Here is a 25456-nt window from a genome sequence, read left to right as displayed (position 1 = left end):
GCTCCCCTTGACCCAGGTTTGGCTGTTCCTGTTCCTGCTCCTGCTCTTGACTGCCATCTACTGACTTGTGCTGGTAAATATATTCATGCAGAACACAGAATCTTTCGTTCTTAAACAGATTGCTGATGTTCATTCATTAACAACAAAGGGAAGAAGGAAAGACTTGCATTTATACATTGCCTTTCTCAAAATCAGAAAGTTCAACTGTGCCTTTAAGCAACTGAAATACTTTTGAAATATGTTTGCTATTGTGGTATAGGATTGTTGAGGAGTGGGCTTATGTGCCTTGTTCTTCTTTGAAAGACTACCATTAAATTAACTACGTTCACCTCATAGGGCAGACAGTACCTCAGATGACCATCTTATTTGAGAAACGGCACATCTGACAGTGCTGCAGTCCTTTAGTACCGCACTAAGGAGTGCCAGCCAAGAGTTTTGCTCGAGTCTCCACAGTGGGATTGAATTCACAACCTTCGGACTCAGTAATGAAGATGGGTCCAGCAGTGTGCTTGAACAACGCGCCACATAGAGACCACAAACTGTGGCATTATGCCTGTTAAGTGCCAGCATCTTCAGGGATGGAAGGGAGAAATTGGGGGCAAGGAGCTGGGAGAGCAGTGTGGGGCCTGAAGGAGAGAGAGCCTTAGTTGCTTGTAGTGAATCCCACTTTCAAATCAGCCCTCAGGTACCTTAGAACCTCTTTCATATTTTTATACACAATTATTTATTTAAGCATATTTACCCCTGAGGACCAGGGAAAAGATTTTGTCTGGTAACACACAGACTGCCCTCAGCGAAGTATTTGACATCTGGCATTTGGGTACCCCAAGTCCATCTTCTGCATCTACACTGGCACCATTTCCTCTGCTACATCAATGACTCTATCCGTGCTACCTCATGCTCCCACAAAGAGGTTGAACAGTTCACCAACTTCACAAACACTATCCACCCCGAGCTCAAGTTCACCTGGACCATCTCGGATACCTCCCTCCCCTTCTTGGACTTCTCCATTTCCACTTCTGGCAAACAACTCAACCCTACAAACCCATCAACTCCCATAGCTACCTGGACTACACCTCCTCCCAGCCTGCCTCCTGTAAAAAAAACTATCTCTTACTCCAAATTCCTCCACCTCCAATGCATCTGCTCCCAGGAGGACCAATTCCACCGTAGAACATCACAATGGCCTCCTTCTTCAAAGACCGCTATTTGCTCCCTCATGGTCAATGATGCCCTGCAGTGCATCTCCTCCACTCCCTGAACCTCCACCCTTGAACTCCACCCCTCCAATCGCAACTAGAACAGAACACCCCTGGTCCTCACCTTCCATCCCACCAACCTCCGGATACATTGCATCATCCTCCGCCATTTCTGACATCTACAAACAGACCCCACCACTAGGGATAAATTTCCCTCCCCGCTGTCCACCCGCATTTCGAAGAGACCATTCCCTCCACGACTCCCTTGTCAGGTCCACACCTCCCACCAACCCACCTTCCTCCAGGCAGCTTCCCTTGCCACTGTAGGAAGTGCAAACCTGCGCCCACAAATCCCATCTCACCTTCGACCAAAGCCCCAAAGGATCCTTCCACGTCCGTCAGAAATTTACCTGTACTTCCACACAGGTCAACTATGGCATCCATTGCACCTGATGTGGTCTCCTCTATATCGGGGAGACAGGACACCAACTTGTGGATCATTTCAGAGAACGTCTCTGGGACACCCAAACTAACCAACCCCACCGCCCTGTGGCTGAACACTTTAACTCCCCCTCCCACTCCGCGAAAGACATGCAAGTCCTGGGTCTCCTCCATCGCCAAACCCTAACCACGCCTGGAGGAAGGATGGCTCATCTTCCGCCTTAGGACCCTCCAACCACATGGGATCAATGGGGATTTCAACAGATTCCCCATTTCCCCCCCACCACCTTATCCTAGTCCCAACCTTCCAACTCAGCAACACCCTCTTGAAGGGTCCTCCTGCCCAACTTCCTTCCCACCCATATCCTCCACCCTCCACTCTGACCTATCATTTTCAGCCCCACCTTCATCTACCTATCACTTTCCTCACTACCTTCGCCCCAGCCCCATTCCATTCCCACCCCCACTCCCTTTATCTCTCAATTCCTTTGGCCCACAAGCCTCATTCCTGATGAAGGCCCATAACGTCGACTCTCCTGCTCCTTGGATGCTGCTTTTCCAGCGCCACTCTGTTCGATCCATTCCACCCAATGCCCCACCTGCCCCCAAGTACACAGGCTGCCCAACAGCTGGAAACCAGAGGACATTTTAAACAAACAAAAGACATCTACTTTTCACCAGCCTCAGGCTCGAAATCCCATTTCTGTGCTCATTCTCCCCACTCGATCATAAGAGACAGTGAGCGAGTTAAGTGAATGGGTTAAATGCAGCCCATATAACGAAGCAGTGAATTGAAGGGGGTGCTCTTACTGTGAAATGTTGGTGAGCCTGCCCAGCTGCCTTGCTGAAATCAGTGAAGTGTGACTGCAGCTCCAGTACATCAAATAAATTAAGGCAGATCAATGGCTAAAGACCATCTAAAGGTGAATTTCTTTCTCTTTCTCCCTGAAAACATCCTTCCCATAGCAGCCATAAAACAGAGGATGCAGCGAGCGAATGAAGCATTTGCCCTCCCCTAACTCCGAGATTTGGGAGAAAAAAATCTGTTAGAAAGTAATGATGTGAAACAGCGTAATTTGCAGGTTCTGCCCTTGCCCTTCAGAACCTCAGCGTCCCTGCCCTCTGCTTGCACACAGAAAGAAACCAAACACAAACAAAAAGCGCTTGAATATTTCTCAGATAGTCATGCTGGCTGGCCTGTGGGTCTCTCTCTGACCCTGCTAACTGGGGCTGATTGCTGATTCCCTCCTTACACCCACATGCCAGGCACAATCGACTTCCCTACAGGCAGAGTGGAACAGACAGTTCGCTCTCAATGCCATTTTTTTAATGTACAGAGTGCAGCATTTGCAAACGATTCTTGTAACTAAGTCTCTCGGGGGGTAAAGCCCACTCTATCGATATATATATATATATATATATACACGTGGGCATGTGCGTACCACTCTAGCATGCATAGTAATCACATTTTATTTGTATACATATTTATGTAACATTATTGTGTGTGTGTGTCTGTGTGTGTGTGTGTGTGTCTAACTTTGTGCATGTCATAGAGATGTACAGCATGGAATCAGACCCTTTGGTCCAACACGTCCATGCCAACCAGATATCCTAACCTCTAAACCCTTCCTATTCATATACCCATCCAGTTGACTTTTATTGTAATTGTATCAGCCTCATCACACTAAAAAAGGGTGGAGAGATGGGCCTGACATCTGTGTCCTCACCCCCAGAGAATCCTGGCTCTTACAGGAGAAGACCAAGACTACTGCTGTGGTAACACTGTAACATACGTGTCCTGCTGTGATTAAGCAGCACTCTCCATGTCACTGCCACGCAGCCACCTGCTATCATTGAACACCACTCCCAATCTTGGCCGTAACACTTTCCTTCTCTTTGTTCTTGCAGGTTCTACAAACCGAACAACAACCGTGCTCCTGAAGATGAGAATACCAAGGCCTCTGCTGAAGCATCAAGTAGACTGCCTCCTGCTGTCCCAAATACAGACACTTGGGTGCAAGCCATAGACAGAGACAGAGTGTGTGGCTCCACAATCTGATGAGCCGGCCGAGGAAGAAAGGGCCCAGGCACCTGCCACTCAGAGCACTGCCAGAGTGTAGCCGTCTGCTGAGCCCCAGGCAAGAGAGGGTTCTGTGGTGTCAGCAGTCAGGGACTTTATCCAAATACACAGCAAGAAGCAAAAGGTAGCAGAAAGGACACAATGGCGCTCATTGTCCAGAAGCTGCTGTCTGGCTGCCTTCATGGACAAGGTAGTGGCTGCTATGTAGGGTCAGGTCCAGCATTCTCAGGGTCTTTTGAAAAGGTGTACAGCCCTTGCATCTCAGCGGCCAGCTACTGGTCCTCAGGACCAAAGGCTGATGTGTCCTGCTTTAAAATCTATGCTTCCACTGCACTGCTAGTGCACAGTGGAGGCGACAGGATGATCAAGATAAGCTGGCAGATGGCAGATACAAACGCCCACATATCACACCCTGAGATCTTGTCATCCAGTGTCCACCATGAAGGTTGTACAGATGAAGCGGTGAGGCTGAAACCACCAGGATTGGTGAGTTTGGGAAGATGAGGCTCAGAATACTAACAATATAGCGACAAGTTAACCCAAGAATCAATGACCAGCACCAATTGGCATCTCGCAGCTGCTGAGTGAAAATCTCAAAGCACTGCTTGTGAAAAGCTTAAAGCTGGATTGAGATGATCCCGATATCGTGTCAATCCAGCAAGACTCTAGGTGGGCCTCACTGCCTGATCTGCTTAGCTTTCCATAGCTCACGTCACTCAGACACCTGTAAGACTCCGTCCCACATGCTTTTGTGTCCGTTTCATTTGAATCCCATTTACTAATGTTTCTGTATTTCTCTGGTTTGCTTTCTTTCAGTTCTTTTCTCTGCTTCACTCTTTTTCCATTTATCTGTCCCACTGCCCATTTTGTATTTGTCTCTCTCTCTTCCTTTCTTGCTGTCTCTATAAATATGAGCCTTATTCATTGCTGCTTACTCTTAACGCTTCAGTGGCTAATTATCAGCATTCATCGTGTTAAAGAGACATCTTCACGGTCATTTCTGTGACACCAACACATCATTTGACCCACTCATGGTATTAAAAATAAGCATATGATAAATACTCTGGACTGTTTTAATTAAAAATATCAAAATTAAAAATATCACTCAAGATCTTAAAACATAATTAAGATAAATGCTTTGAAGTGTATAATTAAATACATGAAGATTAACAACAAGAGGATACATGTATTTTGTGTAAGTGTGTGTGTTTGATGTGCATGTAGTGTGTGATACTTCACATGTAATATGTGGCTTTGATAATGCGCATGAGTGTGTTGGAGGCGGGTGGAGAAAGTTGAGCTATAGGGAGGGGCTGAATACACTGGGGCTGTTTTTCCGGGAGCATCGAAGGCTAAGGAGTGACCTTGTAGAGGTTTATAAAATCATGAGGAGCATGGATAGGGTAAATAGACAAGGTCTTTTCCCTGGGGTAGGGGAGTCCAGAACCGAGAGAGCATAGGTTTAGGGTGAGAGGGGATAGATATAAAAGAGACCTTAACAGGCAACTTTTTCACACAAAAGGTGGTACATCTGTGGAATGGGCTGCCAAAGGAAGTGATGGAGGCTAGTACAATTACAACATTTAAAAGGCATCTGGATGGGTATATGAATAGGAAGGGTTTGGATGGATATGGGCCAGGTGCTGGCAGGTAGGACTAGATTGGGTTGGGATAATTAGTCGGCATGGACGAGTTGGACGAAAGGATCAGTTTTCGTGCTATACACCTCTATGACTCTATGACTCTAAGAGTGAAGAAGATCAAGTGCAAGTCTCCACTTTACCTCTCTGCCAAGATCTTCCTCAATGACCTGGTGAATTTCTTGCAGACTGCTCTGTGGGGCTTTACTATGCAGGATCTTCAATGTGCTGGTGTACTCTTCAGGTAGCAGATAGTCCAAACCGCCCAGATGTTGGCCCACTTTGACGAACGTGCCCCTGTTAGCACAGCAGAGATCCAGCAAATGTTGAGCAGAACGACGATGGACCTTGGTGGGGGAGAAACACAAAGAAACAGTCTGAAATCTGAAAGACAAGGTTCTCTCATCGAAAATTTTATGTCGTCATGGGAAACATCAAATGTCAGTGACCAAAGTAATCCAATGCATAAACAAGGTGAGGCGATAGGCTAGTGGTATTGTTGTTGAGACTGATAATCCAGAGACCTAGGTAATGTCCCAGTGACCCTGGTTCAAATCCTGACATGGCAGGTGGTTGAATTTGAATTCAGTAAAGGTCTAATGATGACCATGAATCGTTACTTATGTGGGCGGCACGGTGGCACAACGGTTACCACTGCTGCCTCACAAGCGCCAGAGACCCGGGTTCAATTCCCGACTCAGGTGACTGACTGTGTGGAGTTTGCACATTCTCCCCGTGTCTGCGTGGGTTTCCTCCAGGTGCTCCAGTTTCCTCCCACAGTCCAAAGATGTGCAGGTCAGGTGAATTGACCATGCTAAATTGCCCATAGTGTTAGGTAAAGGGGTAAATGTAGGGGTATGGGTGGGTTGAGCTTCGGCGGGTCAGTGTGGACTTGTTGGGCCGAAAGGCCTGTTTCCACATTGTAAGTAATCTAATCTAATTTAGAGGACAAAAAGAAGCCATTCTGCAGGCGTATACCGGTGCACTGCCACTCAGTGAGTCCCACACGCTGTCCTTGTCCCACAGGCCAACAAATCTTCACTGAAGTGCCGACTCAAATCCCATTTTAATTGGATTACCTTCTACTGGCCTCAGGGGTAACGCATTGCAGATCACAACCACTCCCTGTGTAAAGATGGTTTTCCTTCACCAATCACCTTAAATAAGTCTCCTCTGGTTCTCAACCCTCAGCCAACAGCTTCTCCATAAATACTCTGCCCACCCCATCACTCAGATCATTCCTCAATCTTTTCTTCTACAAAGACAGCAGCTGCAGTTTCTCCAACATGCTCTCGTAGCTCAAGTCCATCATCCCTGGAACTTAAGTCTTTCTTGCATCCTCCCTAATGTTTTCACAATCTCTGTAAAAGTGCAAAGAAATGGACAGGACATTGCAGATGAGTTCAAAACACAGAATTAATGAAGGCTCATCATAGATTTCCAGATTCTTGATCAGTTGGGGAATCAGAAGGTAAGGGAAAAGGCAGGAAAGTGGATGTGAGGAAGGTCTGATCGGCTATGAGCCTATTGAATGGCTGAGCAGGCTTGAGGAACCAAATGGCCTATTCCTGTTCCTGTTTCTTTTGGTCTTATGAACTAATAGTCCTTGCTTTTGTTGTCTATGCCCTGATTTCTAAAGCCCACAATCCCATGTACTTTTTTAACCAGTTTCTCAACCTGCTCTGCCAAATTCTACACCTATACCTCAGGGTCCCTTTGGACCGGTACAGATCAAGGAAGCCATTTGTTTCACTTCTTACTTATCCAATAGAATGAAATGGAGTTACCGGTGTCGGACTGGGGTAGACAAAGTTAAAAATCACACAACATCAGGTGATAGTCCAACAGTTTTATTTGGAAGTACAGCTTTCGGAGCACTGCTCCTTCCTGAAGAAATGAGTTACCTGATCCAGGAGCAGCGCTCCAAAAGCTGTACTTCCGAATAAACCTGTTGGACTATAACCTGGTGTTGTGTGATTTATCAGAAACATGTTATGAAACTTGAAAGGGTTCAGAAAAGATTTACAAGTATTTTGCCAGGTTTGGAGGATTTGAGCTATAGGGAGAGGTTGAATAGGCTGGGGCTATGTTCCTTGGAGCGTCAGAGGCTGAGGGGGTGACCTCATAGAGGTTTATAAAATCATGAGGGGTATGGATAGGATAAACAGACAAAGTCTGGGGTGGGGGAATCCAGGACTAGAGGACATAGGTTTAGGGTGAGAAGGGAAAGATATAAAAGGGACCTAAGGGGAAGCTTTTTCATGCAGAGGGTGGTGCGTGAATGAATGAACTGCCAGAGGAAGCAGTAGAGGCTGGTACTAATAAAACATTTAAAAGGCATCTGGATGGGCACATGAATAGTACGGGCTTAGAGGGATTTGGGCCAAATGCTGGCAAATGGGACTAGATTAGTCTAGGATATCTAGTCAGCATGGACGGGCTGGACCGATGGGTCTGTTTCTGTGCTGTACATCTCTATGACTCTATGATGAAGACAGTGAATTCTCCAGCCTCTTGAAGGAATTAGGAAAGGTCAGCAGTAAACATCAGGCTTGCCAAGGAATTTAAAATTAAAATTGTGCAGCCCCTTATCATGTTACTGGTCTCCATGCAACTTAGCCTACTTTTTGGGAATGCAGCGACTTTTAGCGTGGCAACTGCAACAGCCATTTTCTATCGAGACATGGTGGTATACAGCAAGCTCAAATGAAAAGCATCTCATTTCATTTTAGTTGGCCATTAGGTAAAGGAGGTATATTCATCTGGACCATCTAAAAAAAAATGGAACATTACAGCAGTCAAAATCTGAACTGAAAACAGAAAATAACCAGCAAGTCTGACAACATTATTGGAGGGGTCAATTAAGATTCCTAATATGCTATTTTACTTAGGACCTTGGTTGGAGAAAAAATAGATTTTTGTTTTCAATTTGAAAGCTCTGCTTTTTTCATATATAAAAGATCAGAAAGCCATTTTTGAACAATGAATTCAAAATAGCAGCTCCAAGAACTCATGTGATTTTCACTAAATGATTGGCAAGTTACCCACAGAGATCATCGTTAAGTTGTTTGTTGACTTGAGCTTTACTAGACAAAAGTGAAGACTGCAGATGCTGGAAACCAGAGTCTTGATCAGAGTGGTGCTGGAAAAGCACAGGAGGTCAGACAGCATCCGAGGAGCAGGAAAATCAACATTTCGAGCAAAGGCCCTTCATGTTGAGCTTTACAACTTAAAGGCAAAGAGAGAGAGAGTGAGAGAGAGAGAGAGAGAGAGAGAGAGACAGAGAGAGAGAGAGAGACAGAGAGAGAGAGAGAGAAAGATAGAAAGGTTACCAGAAAAACAATCATTCCAAGAGAAGAGATGCACAATAGTTGAGGTGCTGTTATTAGTAGTTCCCAAGCAGACAGCGCTGGGGGGCAGTGGGAAGACAATTACAGAAGCAGAAGCTGGAGCTGTCAGAGAAGAAGACATCCTGTAGCAATGTTGAAGAAATGAGCTTAGGAGCCCAAATTAAGGAATGAGTGAGCTCAGTTAGCAGTTTGATTAAAGAAAAAAAATCAAGTGAATCTACAGCAGAAATCTGTCAAGAAGAAACTGTTAATAACCATTCCAGCTGAGCAGGAAACTTTAACATGGAGTTGGGGTGCCTCTTCATTGTGGTTTGAGGTATTTAAGGTTATGGCTTGGAGTAAAATGGATGAATCTTTCTTTCTGCTATTTTCAAAGAGATTGTTCCAATAGTCTTCAATGTGTGTAATCCAGTTTTTCTTTTGTGCAATAAACCATTACATTATTTTGTTAAAAGTACATTAGCTGCCCCTTGGGAATATGTTCAGTAACTGCTCTCTATGATAAAAATAACAGAAAAATAAAATTCATTGTCTATTCAAGTTTCACACTGGGATATGACTTGTCCAGAATCACCATTAGGTGGGATCATAATAGAGAGATAACCTTTCAAGTAGATGGTTTTCAACAGAACTGGAAAAAGTCAAGAGATATAACAGGTTTTCTTTTAAAGGACACATACAGATACAGAAAGAGGGGGGGGGTAAAGAAAATAAAATTATATTTGATAGGATAGAAAGGCAATAGAGATTAAACAATAAAAGGGATGCCAGCGAAAGACAGAAGTGGGAGTAATGGAGGAGGTATTAAACAAAAGATGTGTTGCAAGACAGATAACGATAGCAACAGAAGAGCCATTATAAGTTCCCGCTTTGAAAAAAAAATAGGAATATTGATTATCTGTAATTATTTCCAGGCTCTACAAATCATAGCTTGGGATCTTCACAAACCACTGAAGAAATGGGCGGCACGGTGGCACAATGGTTAGCACTGCTGGCTCACACCGCCAGAGACCCGGGTTCAGTTCCCGCCTCAGGCAACTGACTGTGTGGGGTTTGCATATTCTCCTAGTGTCTGCGTGGGTTTCCTCCGGGTGCTCTGGTTTCCTCCCACGGTCTGAACATGTGCAGGTTAGGTGAATTGGCCAAGGTACATTGCCCATAGTGTTAGGTGAAGGGATAAATGTAGGAGAATGGGGTCTGGGTGGGTTGCGCTTTGGCTGGTCGGTGTGGACTTGTTGGGCCGAAGGGCCTGTTTCCACACTGTACCTAATCTAATCTAAATCAAATGGGGCTTCAATGTTACAATTCACACAAAACCTTACATGTGCTTCTGGAACCAATGTAAACCCTGTCAGCAGATGCTGCAAAGTAAAACTTCAATCACTTGTGTTTGAAGGGATAGCAATTGTCTCAATTACCACAATGTTCCTGGGCATTATATATCAAAGGCCACCACCTTCTCCTATTAACTCTGACAGACGAGAAACAGAAGATAGTAGGATCATAATCTTCAGGTTAAATTAATCATCAGGTTTATTTATGAATAAACTAATTAAGTAGAAGCACAACATCAGAGATATTCAAATTAAATACATAAATTGGTTTATAACAATAGAGAGCCCCGTAGCTTCAGCAGTTCGTCTCTAGAACTCTTGGTCTGTGCTTCTGATAAATTCATAGAATTCCTACAGTGTAGAAGCAGGCCATTCAGCCTATCAGGTCCAAACCAAACCTCCAAAAAGCATCCCACCCACATCAGACCCAGACCCATTCCCCTGTAACCCCACATTTCCCATGACTAATCCACCTAGCCTGCACATCCCTGGACAATTTAACACAGCCAAACCACATAACCTGCACATATGTGGATTGCGGAGGGAAACCGGAGCACCTGGAGAAAACACAGGCAGACATGGGGGAGAATGTGCAAACTCCACACAGACAGTCGCCCAAAGGGTGGAACTGAGCCCAAGTCCCTGGCGCTGTGAGGCAGCAGTGCTAACCACTGAGCCACCATGCTGTCCAGGTAAGGACCCATCTGAACTCCAATCAGGTTTGTTTGTCAAACCATATTTGATTTGGAAGAACAAAGCCAAGAACTAAAACCAAAAGTAAAATAGTTGCCTTGATATGATTTTTAATTTTCTTCCAATTGAAGGCAAGCTCATCTTAAGAACAAATGGATATTTTTTTCTCAATGTCAAGCAATCAAGATATTAATAATTTCTAGCACTTAAGTACATAAAGCGTGAATGACAGTCTCCTAGCTGCCCACTGACTCATTTGCACTTAACATTGCACCATAGCATAAGTCGTTATAATTACTTGAGATGATTCTGAACATTCTAACCACATTTGCATTTCAAAGAAGTAATATCTGGCACAATTAACATTCCATTTTGAAATCCAAAGAGGGCCTGGGTTTTGATCTGTTTCCTTGCTTCTCTCAGTAGGTCCAATCTCAGGTGAGGTACAGACTGTCGAGTTACTGTTACACAAAGTATGACAATTGCTGGGGACAGGCCCAAGGCTCTATTCCTGTCCATCAATGGTTATGGTTCAAATGAAGGAAGTCATTCCATTATCTGTCAGCTGTGGCTCAGTTGATGGTACATTCACCACTCGTTACTGACTTCAAGTGCCACTCCAAGGATTAAGCTGACAAGTGATGTACTGAAAGAGTGCTGTATTGTGGGAGGCGCCGTCCTTTGTATGAAACAAAAACCTGTAGACTTGCTCATGGTTGTTCCCAGGGCACTATTTAGAAGAAGGTACATTGTGGTAATGTCACTGAACTGGCAATCCAGAGGTCTACAGAAGCTTGTGGAATTTGAATTCAATGAATAGCACCTGTTGTTGCATGTTAGTATCTGTAATAGTAAGCCCATCTGGCTCACTAATGTCCTTCAGGGAAGGAAATCTGCCATCCTCACCCAGTCTGAAACTCCAGACCCACAGCGACATAGCCAACTCTGAAGTGCCCTCTGAAATGGCCAAGCAACCCACTAGGCGTGAGGACATTTGAAGATGGGCAGCAAATGCTGTCTGTACCAACACCCCAGGAAAGAATAAGTATTAAAAGAATAAATATTAAGACTTATACACTTAATGGTAAGGTCCTAGGGAGTGTTGCTGAACTTTTTGTGGGCGGCACGGTAGCACAGTGGTTAGCACTGCTGTCTCACAGCGCCTGAGACCCGGGTTCAGTTCCCGACTCAGGCGACTGACTGTGTGGAGTTTGCACGTTCTCCCCGTGTCTGCGTGGGTTTCCTCCGGGTGCTCCGGTTTCCTCCCACAGTCCAAAGATGTGCGGGTCAGGTGAATTGGCCATGCTAAATTGCCCGTAGTGTTAGGTAAGGGGTAAATGTAGGGGTATGGGTGGGTTGCGCTTCGGTGGGTCGGTGTGGACTTGTTGGGCCGAAGGGCCTGTTTCCACACTGTAAGTAATCTAATCTAAAAAAAAAGAGACCATGGAACGCAGCTCCTTGAAAGTGAAGCTGCAGGTAGATAGGATAGTGAAGAAGGCATTTGGTATGCTTTGCTTTATTGGTCAGAGCATTGAGTACAGGAGTTGGGAGATCATGTTGCGGCTGTACAGGACATTAGTTAGGCCACTTTTGGAATATTGCATGAAGTTCTGGTCTCCTTCCTATCGGAAAGATGTTGTGAAACTTGGAAGGGTTCAGAAAAAATTTACAAAGATGTTGCCAGCATTGGAGGATTTGAGCTATAAGGAGGGGCTGAATACACTGGGGCTGTTTTTCCCTGGAGCATCGGAGGCTGTGGGGTGACCTTATAGAGGTTTATAAAATCATGAGGGACATGGATAGGATAAATAGACAAGGTCTTTTCCCTGGGGTGGGGGAATCCAGAACTAGAGGGCATAGCTTTAGGGTGAGAGGGGAAAGATATAAAAGAGACCCTCACGGGGAACTTTTTCACACAGAGGGTGATGTGCGTATGGAATGAGCTGCCAGAGGAAGTGGTGGAGGCTGGTACAATTGCAACATTTAAAAGGCATCTGGATGGGGAGATGAATAGGAAGGGTTTGGATATAGGCCGGGTGCTGGCAGGCGGGACTAGATTGGGTTGGGGTATCTGGTCGGCAGGATGAATTGGACTGAAGGGTCTGTGTCCATGCTGTACATCTCTATGACTCTATGACTCTACAGTGGATGTTGTCCTGGCATCCAAGCCAGTATTTACCCCTAGCCGACATTGCATGAGTAGGTAAGTAAGTCACTATCATGTTGCAGTTTGTGAGATCTTGCTGTACTGCTGCATTTCCTGCATGAAAACAGTGCTTGTACTGCAAAAGTAATTCATGACTGTAGAGCACTTTGGAGATGTCTGGTGCTCTAACACGTGCTCTGTGAATGTCAATCTTCCTCTTTTATTCGACCACATAAAAGTGTGGTTATTAGTTAGCACAGCTGCAAATGTGTTGCTGGTCAAATCTCTGTCCCCGCCCCTAACCCCGCCCCCAGCTCCAGCTCCAGCTCCAGTCCCACACCAGGTCCTAGCTCCCAGCCTTGCCGGATTTTCACCATCCCTCCAGATCTCCCCCTCTCTGAGGATGAAAGATCAGTCCTCAGCAGGGGCCTCACCTTCGTTCCCCTACGCCCTCGGATTAATGAGTTCAACACGCGGCGAGATATTGAACAATTCTTCCGCCGCCTTCGCCTCCGTGCCTACTTTCACAACCAAGACTCCCGCCCACCCTCTGACGACCCCTTCTCCCGCCTCCAACACACCCCATCCACCTGGACACCCCGTGCAGGCCTCCTACCCGCCCTCGACCTCTTTATAGCCAACTGCCGCCGTGACATCAACCGACTCAACCTGTCCACCCCTCTCACCCACTCCAACCTCTCACCCTCAGAACGTGCAGCCCTCCACTCCCTCCGCTCCAATCCCAACCTCACCATCAAACCCGCAGACAAGGGAGGCGCGGTGGTAGTTTGGCGCACTGACCTGTACACCGCTGAAGCCAAACGCCAGCTCGCGGACGCCTCCTCTTATCGCCCCCTTGACCACGACCCCACCTCCCACCACCAAACCATCATCTCCCAGACCATCCAGGACCTCATCACCTCAGGGGATCTCCCATCCACCGCCTCCAACCTCATAGTCCCACAACCCCGCACCGCCCGTTTCTACCTCCTGCCCAAAATCCACAAACCTGCCTGCCCCGGCCGACCCATTGTCTCAGCCTGCTCCTGCCCCACCGAACTCATCTCCCAATACCTCGACACGGTCCTGTCCCCTTTAGTCCAAGAACTCCCCACCTACGTTCGGGACACCACCCACGCCCTCCACCTCCTCCAGGATTTTCGCTTCCCCGGTCCCCAACGCCTTATTTTCACTATGGACATCCAGTCCCTGTACACCTCCATCCCCCATCACGAAGGACTCAAAGCCCTCCGCTTCTTCCTTTCCCGCCGCACTAACCAGTACCCTTCCACTGACACCCTCCTTCGACTGACTGAACTGGTCCTCACCCTGAATAACTTCTCTTTTCAATCCTCCCACTTCCTCCAAACTAAAGGAGTTGCCATGGGCACCCGCATGGGCCCCAGCTATGCCTGCCTCTTCGTAGGATATGTGGAACAGTCCATCTTCCGCAACTACACTGGCACCACCCCCCACCTTTTCCTCCGCTACATCGATGACTGTATCGGCGCTGCCTCGTGCTCCCACGAGGAGGTTGAACAGTTCATCAACTTTACTAACACCTTCCATCCCGACCTGAAATTCACCTGGACTGTCTCAGACTCCTCCCTCCCCTTCCTAGACCTTTCCATTTCTATCTCGGGCGACCGACTCAACACAGACATCTATTATAAACCGACTGACTCCCACAGCTACCTGGACTACACCTCCTCCCACCCTGCCCCCTGTAAAAACGCCATCCCATATTCCCAATTCCTTCGTCTCCGCCGCATCTGCTCCCAGGAGGACGAATTCCAACACCGCACAACCCAGATGGCCTCCTTCTTCAAGGACCGCAGATTCCCCCCAGACGTGATCGACGATGCCCTCCACCGCATCTCCTCCACTTCCCGCTCCTCCGCCCTTGAGCCCCGCTCCTCCAACCGCCACCAAGACAGAACCCCACTGGTTCTCACCTACCACCCCACCAACCTGCGCATACAACGTATTATCCGCCGCCATTTCCGCCACCTCCAAACGGACCCCACCACCAAGGATATATTTCCCTCCCCTCCCCTATCAGTGTTCCGCAAGGACCACTCCCTTCGTGACTCCCTTGTCAGATCCACACCCCCCACCAACCCAACCTCCACCCCCGGCACCTTCCCCTGCAACCGCAGGAAATGTAAAACTTGCGCCCACACCTCCACACTCACTTCCCTCCAAGGCCCCAAGGGATCCTTCCATATCCGCCACAAGTTCACCTGTACCTCCACACACATCATCTATTGCATCCGCTGCACCCGATGTGGCCTCCTCTATATTGGTGAGACAGGCCGCTTACTTGCGGAACGCTTCAGAGAACACCTCTGGGCCGCCCGAACCAACCAACCCAATCACCCCGTGGCTCAACACTTTAACTCCCCCTCCCACTCCACCGAGGACATGCAGGTCCTTGGACTCCTCCACCGGCAGAACACAACTACACGACGGCTGGAGGAGGAGCGCCTCATCTTCCGCCTGGGAACCCTCCAACCACAAGGTATGAATTCAGATTTCTCCAGCTTCCTCATTTCCCCTCCCCCCACCTTGTCTCAGTCGGTTCCCTCAACTCAGCACCGCCCTCCTAACCTGCAATCCTCTTCCTGACCTCTCCGCCCCCACCCCACTCCGGCCTATCACCCTCACCTTGACCTCCTTCCACCTATCCCACCTCCATCGCCCCTCCCCCTAGTCCCTCCTCCCTACCTTTTATCTCAGCCGGCTTGGCTCTCTCTCTCTTATTCCTGATGAAGGGCTTATGCTCGAAACGTCAAATTCTCTATTCCTGAGATGCTGCCTAACCTGCTGTGCTTTGACCAGCAACACATTTGCAGCTGTGATCTCCAGCATCTGCAGACCTCATTTTTTACTATTAGTTAGCACAATCAGTTATTAGTTATTATAACCAGGACCAAACCAAAAGTGTTCCATGGGGTTGATAACATAAGTAATGGCATCCCAATATCTTGGACACATCTACATAGAACATAAAACAGCACAGTACAGTACAAGTCCTTCGGCCCTCGATGTTGTTCCAACCTTTTACCCTACTTTGAGATCAGAGTAGCCTACATACCCTACATTTTACTATCATCCATGTGCCTATCCAAGAGTCACTTAAATGTCCCGAATGTCTCTGACTCCACTACCACTGCCGGCAGTGCATTCCACGCACCCACCACACTCTGTGTAAAGAACCTACCTCTGATATCTCCCCTACACCTTCCTCCAATCACCTTAAAATTATACCCCCTCGTGATAGCCATTTCTGCCCTGGGAAAATGTCTCTGGTTATCCACTCTATCTATGCCTCTCATCATCTTGTCCACCTCTATCAAGTCAACTTTAATCCTTCTCTGCTCCAATGAGAAAAGCCTCAGCTCCCTCAACTTTTCTTCATAAGACATGCCCTCCAATCCAGGCAGCAAGCTGATAAATCTCCTCTGCACCCTCTCTAAAGCTTCCACATCCTTCCTATAATGAGACAACCAGAACTGAACACAATATTTCAAGTCTAACCAGGGCTATACAGAACAGCAGCATAACCTCGCAGCTCTTAAACTCAATCCCCCTGGTAATGAAAACCAACACACCATACACCTTCTTGACAACCCTATCAACCTGGGTGGCAACTGTGAGGGATCAATGGACATGGGCCAAGATACCTCTGTTCCTCCATGCTGCCAAGAATCCTGCCTCTAACCCTGCATTCTGCATTCAAATTCGACCTTCCAAGGTGAATCACTTCACACCTTTCTGGTTGAATTCCATCTGCCACTTATCAGCCCAGCTCTGCATCCTGTCAAGGTCCCATTGTAACTATATCAGCCCTCCACACTATCTATCATACCACCCACCTTCATGCCATCGGCAAACTTACTAATCCATCCTTCCACTTCCTCATCTAAGTTATTTATAAAAATCACAAACAGCAGAGGTCCCAGAACCGATCCCTGCTGAATGTCACTGGTCACCAGGCTCCCAGCTGAATGCATTCCATCTACCACCATCCTCTGTTTCTATGGCTCAACCAATTCTGTATCCAGACAGCCAGCTTTCCTGTATCCCATGCCTCCTTACTTTCTGAATGAGCTGACAATGAGGACCCTAATCAAATGCCTTGTTAAAATCCATGTACACCACATCCACTGCTCTACCTAACAATGTATTTTGTTACAGCCTCAAAAAATTCAATAAAGTTTATGAGGCATGACCTGCCCTTCACGAAGCCATGCTGACTATCTCTAATCAAACTATGGTTTTTCCAAGTAATCACAAATCCTGTCTCTCAGAATCCTCTCCAATACTTTACCCATCACAGACATGAGACTGGCTAGTCTATAATTGCCAGGATTGTCTCTATTCCCTTTCTTGAACATTTGCCACCCAGTGGACAGTGAAGAAGCAGAGATCATTGCTAAGGTCGCAGCACTGCCACATCTCCTTCCTCAGTGCCTGACTCACCAGTTTCTTCATTCCCCCCCCCCCCACCACCATATCCCAGATCCAACCTTCCAACGGGGCATTGCCCTCATGACCTGTCCTACTTGTCCATCTTCCTTCCCACCTATCCACTCCACCCTCCCCTCCGACCTATCACCATTACCCCCACCTCCATTCACCTATCACACTCTCAGCTACTTTCTCCCTCAGCCCCACCCCCCCTCCCATTTATCTCTTCAACCCTAGGCTCCTAGCCTCATTCCTGATGAAGGGCTTTTGCCCAAAATGTGAATTCTCCTGCTCGAATGCTGCCTTCTTCCTCTTGGCTAGATATATGACATCCCTTGTCACCCAAGGTTCTTTCAACTTACCATCCCTTGCTTGCCTCAGTGGAACAAACCTGTCCAGCACTATCAGCAATCGCCTCCTAAACAACTTCCACATTTCTGTCATGCATTTCCTTGAGAACATCTATTCCCAATTTAGGCGCCCCAGCTCCTGCCTAATAACATTGTAATTACCCCTCCCCCAATTAAATACTTTCCCATACGATCTGCTCCTATCCCTCTCCATGAGTATAGTAAAGGTCAGGGAGTTGTGATCACTATCACTGAAATGCACTGAGAGATCTGACACCTGGCATGGTTCGTTGCCAAGCACCAAATCTAATATGGCCTCCCCTTTAGTTGGCCTATCTACATCTTGAGTCAAAACTCCTTCCTGGACACACCTGACAAACATTGTTCCATCCAAACTATTTGAACTAAGGAGGTTGCAATCAATGTTAGAGAAGCTAAAGTCACCCACAACAACAAACCTGTTACTTCTGCACCTTTCAAAACTCTGCCTCCCAATCTGCTCCTCCATGTTACTATTGGGGGGGGTCCTGTAGAAAACTCCCAATAAAGTGATTGCTTCTTTCCTGAAACTGACTTCCATCGATACTGACTGTGGACAAACCCTCTTTGAAGATCTCTTTCTGCAGCTTTGGTACTATCCCTAATTAGCAATGCCACTCCTCCACCTATTTTACCTGCTCTCCTATTCCTTTTGAAACACCTAAACCTTGGAATATCCAACAAACATTCCCGCCCCTGTGATATCCAAGTCTTAGTAATGGCCACAACATCGTAGTTTCAAGTACTGATCCATGCTCTGAATTCATCATCCTTATTCCTGATAAATTTTGTATTAAAATAGACACACTTTAACCTATCAGACTGACTGCAACTTTGCCCTATCAAGTGCCTAACTCTCTTCACGGACTCTCTGCACGCTGTATCTGACTGTTCACGACCTACTCCATCATCTGATCTGTAGCTCAGCTTCCCACCCTCTCCTGCCAATCTAGTTTAACACCCCCCCCCACCGAAGAGCTCTAGCAAACCTCCCGCCCAGGTTGGTGGTGCCCCTCCAGTTCAGGTACAACCCCTCCTTCTTTTACAGGTCCCAACTCCCCCAGACGATATCCCATTGATCCACATATCTGAAACCCTCCCTCCTACACCAGCCCTGTGTCTTCATTTGCGCTCACTCTCTGCCCCTGGCCTCACTAGCAAATGGCATGGTAGCAATCTTGAGTTTACTACTCTGCCTTGTACATTCCAACCTAAGTGCCTATATTCTCTTTTCAGGTCCTGATCCCTTTCCTTACTTATGTCATTGGTACCAATATGTACCACGACTTCTGGCTGCTCTCCCTCCTCCCTAAGAATCCTGGGGTAGATGAGATCCGAGACATCCCTGATCCTGACACCTGGGCAACAAAATACCATCCGGGAGTCTCATTCGCACCCACAGACTCTCCTGTCTGTTCCTCTCACGATTGAATCACCTGTCACTATCACTCTCCTATTCTCCCCCCTTCCCTTCTGAGCCACAGAGCCAGGCTCAGTGCCAAACACCCGGCCACTGAGGCTTGCCCCAGTAGGTCGTTCCCCCCCAATAGTATCCAAAATGGTATACTTATTATTGAGGGCAATGGCCACAGGGACTCCCTGCATTGCCTGCCTGTTCCCTTTCACTCTCCTGATGGTCACCCATCTACCTTTATCCTGTAACTTCGGTGTGACCGCCTCCCTATAACTCCTACCATTACCATTGACCAAGTAAAGGTAATGCTTGAAGTACTCTTCTTGGGATTGAAGGTGACTGTGAATCTAAGCAGAACTTACAGTACAATGTCCAAATGTGAAACAATGACCACATTATGACAGACTGCTGTCAACCAAAGTAACAGAGATAGAGGATATGAATAAATGGGAATGTGATAGGACGATTGTAAAAGGGATACATCATTAAAAGGCAGAACGCAGCAATGACACTTGTATTTATACACACAGTGCTTTTAATGTGGTCAAACATCCCAAGGCACAGTCAGATATTAATGACACCATGTCAAAGGAGGAAATATTCCAATGGATGGCATAAAGCTACATCAAGGAGATGAAGATTTTAAGGAGGGGCTGAAAAGGAGAATAGACAAACAGGGAGGCTCATATGGGTGGCACGGTGGCTCAGTGGTTAGCACTGCTGCCTCACAGTGTCAGGGTCCTGGGTTCAATTCCCACCTCGGGCAACTGTCTGTGTGGAAATGCACATTCTCCCTGTGTCTGCATGGGTTTCCTCCGGGTGCTCCAGTTTCCTCCCACAGTCACAAAGATGTGCAGGTTAGGTCAATTGGCCACGTTAAATTGCCAGTAGTACTAGGTGTATTAGTCAGAGGTAAATATAAGGGGGGTGGGTTTCTCTTCGGAGGGTTGATGTGGACTTGTTGGGCCGAAGGGTCTGTTTCAACACTGTGGGTAATCTAATCTAATCGTGGTTTGGAGGCACCTCAAGGTCACACAGTAACTGTCACTGTAACACAGTAAGGGCAGATAGCAGTCATTATCTGGTGAGTTTTATATACAAGAGGAACCGTCTCTCTTTCTACCTCGTTACTAATGTTCTCTTGAAGATTTGGAGAAATGATGATCTCATTCATTGCAGGAGTTTCATGCTGGTGTGAAGTGTTTCTCCAAAAATATACAAGTGACAGCCTGAAAACAAAATCCTAAATATTATCAGGACTGCTGTGTGTCTGTGAAGGGGAAAGGGCGAGAGGTAGTGAGAGGGAGAGAGAAAATGAGTGTGAAGAAGAGACAGTGAGAGAGAGGTCAGAAAAGATGGTGGGGGGTGTGGGGATGGAGACAGAGTCAAAGAGTGAGTGAAACAGATGAAGGGAATGGAGAGACTTAGGACAGAAAGAGACAGAGAGGCCAAGAGAGATAAAGAGACAGATACAAAGGCAGAGACACAAGCAGTGATGGAAAACAAATGGCAGAGACAAAGTCGGATAAATGCAATGAGTTAGATAGAGACAGCAAAGCAGATAGAGGTAGGGAGAATGAAACAGAAAGAGACTGAAAAATTAAGACAGCGAAAACTAAGGGTAAGACAAAGTTAGTGAGACAAATTAGAGAAAGAGAGAGAAAAGCTGACAGAACAAAAATGAGAGCACAGAAGAGAAACAGCAGGAGAGAGGAGGAGACAGGGCAAGTCAAGAAGAAAGTCTCTGGACATAAGTGTAATAAACATTAGTAAGCCCCATTTTATAACAAGAGCCCAGATTCAAATCTAGCCACCCTGTCAATAACAAACAGCACAGCCCAAATGTTCAGATTGGGCCATCATGCTGCAATGTAACATGACACCTTTCCCAAATTGGTATCATTGGCTTTTGCATTTAGCAAGCTGGCAGCTTCTCTCATCACAATCAGGGTAATGCCAACTCCCTGCAGGAGAGACCTGGCCTGATTACATTGCACCCTCACTCCAGTACCCCTTGGAGCTTCCCTGTATCCCCATCCCTGTTTATTACCACTGACCAGCTAACACTGTCCTAGGGTCTGCACAGAACAGCACAATTGCCTACACACCTGTACTGACTGAGTCTTGGGGCCATATGACACAATAATTCAGTGATTATGTTTAATCTATGTGAAGGGAAAGAGAAGAACATTTCACACATGCACTCCGGAGCCTTTTCCTTCATGAGCCATTTAACCCCGACTGGAGCAAATATTGATTTCTTATGCGCTGTACAGTATGTGTCTTATCAGAACACACTAGATAAAAGCATCATGCAGCTTAACTCTCAGGTTGTCCCATTAGGAATCTGCTGCTCCGTTCTACTGATATCATGTGATTATTCCAGTGTAGTGGTCAGAGTCCTGACCTGATGACTCTAACAGGCCGCTTAGTTTATCTCAGGCATACACTGAATTGTCCTGAAATATCAGTTAATTATTTGGGATTCTTTGCTGCTGCAGAGTTGGTATTAATTGGCTGTGGCACTCGCGCACAATCACTAAGCAAATGGTTAAAGTGAATTTGTACACAGCTCTTTTTTCACATTCAGAAATGTCTCATTCTCTTTTCTCAAGTCACACAGGGCGATTTCTTAATTGGATAACAACTCCACAGGGACATCACACTCCAGTCATCTCCTCACACGCCTGCGGTTCCATTCTATTTTCAACTCTGTCAGCGATGTTGATTTGGGGGTTGCAGGGGGAGATGTTCAGGCACTTAGAATCCACTGGGAAGCCAGGAGTGCCTCTTAGTGTGGTTGAATATTTCCCAGATTCAGTGTGTTAATGTTTACAGGGGATCCCTGGGAGAGTGTCAGTATTTACAGTGGCTCCTCAGGAGAAAGGTTTAAAACCTGGCCGGGACAATTTTAACCTTCCCCTGGCTCTCCCTCCATGTGCCGGAATGGCATCAGAAACTGACGGTCTTTTGCGCATATTACTTGAGCAAACACAGAATGACAACAGCACAGAAAGAGACCATTCAGCTGGTCCTGTGACAGCTCTCCAAAGACCAATTCACTTCAGACATACCCCTATCTTGTCCCCGTAAGGCAGCACGTTCTTCCTTTTCAGTTTCTGTTTGAATGTCTCGATCGAACCTGCCACTCTCAGGTAATGCATGCAAGATCCTGCATAAAAACCGATTTCCTTGGGGCCCCATATGGCTTCTTTAAGTGATTACTGTACCTTTGAAGCTCTGCTTTCTCAGTCTCAATCCTTCTACAAGTGGGAACATTCTTTCCCTATCTACTTTATCCACAGTCTTTATGATTTTGAATATGTCACAGCCCCCTTCTCCTCCCCCAGTCCTGATGACAGATTAGATTAGATTACTTGATTAGATTACTTACAGTGTGGAAACAGGCCCTTCGGCCCAACAAGTCCACACCGACCCGCCGAAGCGCAACCCACCCATACCCCTACATATACCCCTTACCTAACACTACGGGCAATTTAGCATGGCCAATTCACCTGACCCGCACATCCTTGTGACTGTGGGAGGAAACCGGAGCACCCGGAGGAAACCCACGCAGACACGGGGAGAACGTGCAAACTCCACACAGTCAGTCGCCTGAGGCGGGAATTGAACCCAGGTCCCTGGTGCTGTGAGGCAGCAGTGCTAACCACTGTGCCACCGTGCCGCCCCCCTGAAACGTTGACTCCCTTTCTCCTTGGATGCTGTGCTTTTTCCAGCTCCACTCTGACTCACCAACATCAGCAGTCCTCACTATCACCTATCAAATCTGTACAAATCTACCACAGTGCACTGGGCTCAGTGTCTCAAATTCACTTTATAGTCTAAACAAGACTAGGAGCATCACCACAGTCTAACTGCATTTGCATTTGTGAGGCACCTTGTAAAACATTGCTTAATTTGAGCTATGAGTTTTGAGGAAAAGTCACTCAACTCGAAACGTTAATGCTGATTTCTCCGTACAGATGCTGCCAGACCTGCTGAGCTTTTCCAGCAATTTCTGTTTTTGCTTAACTTGACCTCAGTCACATAATTTAATTCAAAGCCAGATAACGAGCGATTTAGGCAGGCAACCCAAAAGCTGAGCCGAAAAAGTTGGCAGAATGACTTGCAGGAGGAGGCAGAGGTGGGAAGGGTTTAGAAGAACATTCCAGAATTTAGACACAGCCACCAATGGTGGATCAATTAAAGTTGTGGATACTCATGCAATCAGAATTCGAAAAGGGCATAGAGGGGAGTGTGCCAACGGTTAAGCTACAGTCATTTTCGCTGGGTGTTAGAGGAAAGGCGCTGTAGGAAATGATAAGACCTTTTAACTCTGGTACAGATTTTTCTGAGGTAATATCGATAAGGGCAGCATTTAAAAAACAAAGTTATTATTCCACTTGCAGCCACAGAGGAAGAATACAGCTGCACCCAACACCCTATCTCCTCCATGACCCCCGATCCTCTGTGGCATGGGTGAAGGGTAGGGACATGGTGGGACTCGAAAACAAGGATGAGAATGTTAAAATGGATTGACTAGAGCCAGGTCAGTAAGCACAGGGGTAAGAGAGATCAGTATAAATTAAGAGAGAGATAAAAAGACTTTGGATGACATCAGGTTTACCGAGGACAGATGTAGGAGGCAGGACAGATGTAGGAGGTGGGCCAGAAGTACACTGGAACACATGCCTGAACAACAAAGTCACAGTCAAGGATTTCAGCAGCAGATGAGCTGAACCAGGGTGAAGTTGACTATGGAGGGGAACAATAGACAATCTTAGAAATAGCACAGATAGATGGTCAGAATGTGATACCAACACTGCACACAGATTGGCAAAGGAAAGAAATTGGGGGGACCAAAAATTCTTTAACCTTCCCGATATTCAATTCCAATAAATTTCTGTTCATCCCGTATTGTAAGATTGGAGAGAGAGAGAAAGGAATAGTATGCCATATGCTTACTTATGAGAAAAGGTCAACCCCAGTTCAATATTTCGGCTTGGATACCTGTCAATAGTCTCCTGCTACTTGTTGGGAATGCATGGCAATTTTACTATTGAACTGACGTGACAAGGTAATGGTACAGTGTGATCTTCAACCCACCCCCAATAACGATGCAATGCACAAACATACAGACAATAAATGCGCAGATACACACGCACAAACTTCAAACTTCATGTTCAGGAGGAGGAGCAAATCAAGTGTTAAAATCAGCCTCGGCATTGCAAATGGAGAGAATAAGAGGGAGGGAGAGATTTGCCACTACCAAAACGTTTTGCAATTTCAGTGTGGGGTGCAGCTGTATTCTCCCTCTGTGGCTACAAGTGGAATAATAACATTATTTTTTAAATGCTGCCCTTAGCAACGTTACCTCAGAAAAATCTGTACCAAAGTTAAAAGGTCTTTCCATTTCCTACAGCACCTTTCCTCTAACATCCAGCAAAAATGACTGTAGCTTAACTGTTAGCATACTCCTCTCTATGTCAGAAGGTTCTGAAGTCCCACTCAGACCTCAGCACAATACCCAGGATCGTACTGAGAGGGTGCTGTCAGAGGTGCCATCTTTTGAATAAGATATTAAACCTAACAGCCCCAATGTGCCCTCTCAGTACACAGTGCCTTAGGCACTAAATCGTGGAAGAGAATATGACCATTTTCTATCCATCGCATGGACCGTACAGCATCCTTGGGTAAGACAAAGGGTGGAAGGGTTTGCTTTTTAATCAACAACTTGTGGTGCACGAACATTGCAACCCTGGGCAGCTATGGCTCCCCAAACCTTGAATTCCTCACTATCAAATGCTGCTCCTTCTATCTACCACGAGAATGTACCGCTGCTATACTGACTGTTGTGTACATATCGCCACAAGCAAAGGTTGACGAAGCTCTGGATGTGCTGTACTCCACCACTAACATCCTGGAGACAGAACACCCTGAGGCCCTGTTTTTTGTGACTGGTGACTTCAATCTAGCCAATCTAAGGAAGGTGTTGCCCAAGGACCACCAGAACATTACCTGCCCCACCAGAGGCTCAAACATTTTAGAACGGGGTCAGGGAGTCCAGAACTAGAGGGCATAGGTTTAGGGTGGGAGGGGAAAGATATAAAAGAGACCTAAGGGGCAACTTTTTCACGCAAAGGGTGGTACGTGTATGGAATGAGATGCCAGAGGATGTGGTGGAAGCTGGTACAATTGCAACATTTAAGAGGCATTTGGATGGGTATATGAATAGGAAGGGTTTGGAGGGATATGGACTGGATGCTGGCAGGTGGGACTCGATTGAGTTGGAATATC

General features: G+C 46.6%; 1 protein-coding gene across 1 annotated transcript in view; it reads right to left on the bottom strand.

The window, feature by feature from the left end:
* adck1 (aarF domain containing kinase 1) overlaps positions 1 to 25456 on the bottom strand; it is a 581459-nt gene that overhangs the window by 376861 nt on the left and 179142 nt on the right. Inside the window, exon 4 of the mRNA XM_060828581.1 lies at positions 5504 to 5707. Within this exon, the coding sequence (XP_060684564.1) occupies positions 5504 to 5707 (204 nt within the window). The remainder of the gene's footprint in view (positions 1 to 5503; positions 5708 to 25456) is intronic.

This window comes from Hemiscyllium ocellatum, chromosome 8 (genome assembly GCF_020745735.1).
Source record: "Hemiscyllium ocellatum isolate sHemOce1 chromosome 8, sHemOce1.pat.X.cur, whole genome shotgun sequence".
In the NCBI taxonomy this organism is placed as follows: domain Eukaryota; kingdom Metazoa; phylum Chordata; class Chondrichthyes; order Orectolobiformes; family Hemiscylliidae; genus Hemiscyllium; species Hemiscyllium ocellatum.
This window is presented reverse-complemented; position numbering and strand designations above follow the sequence as displayed.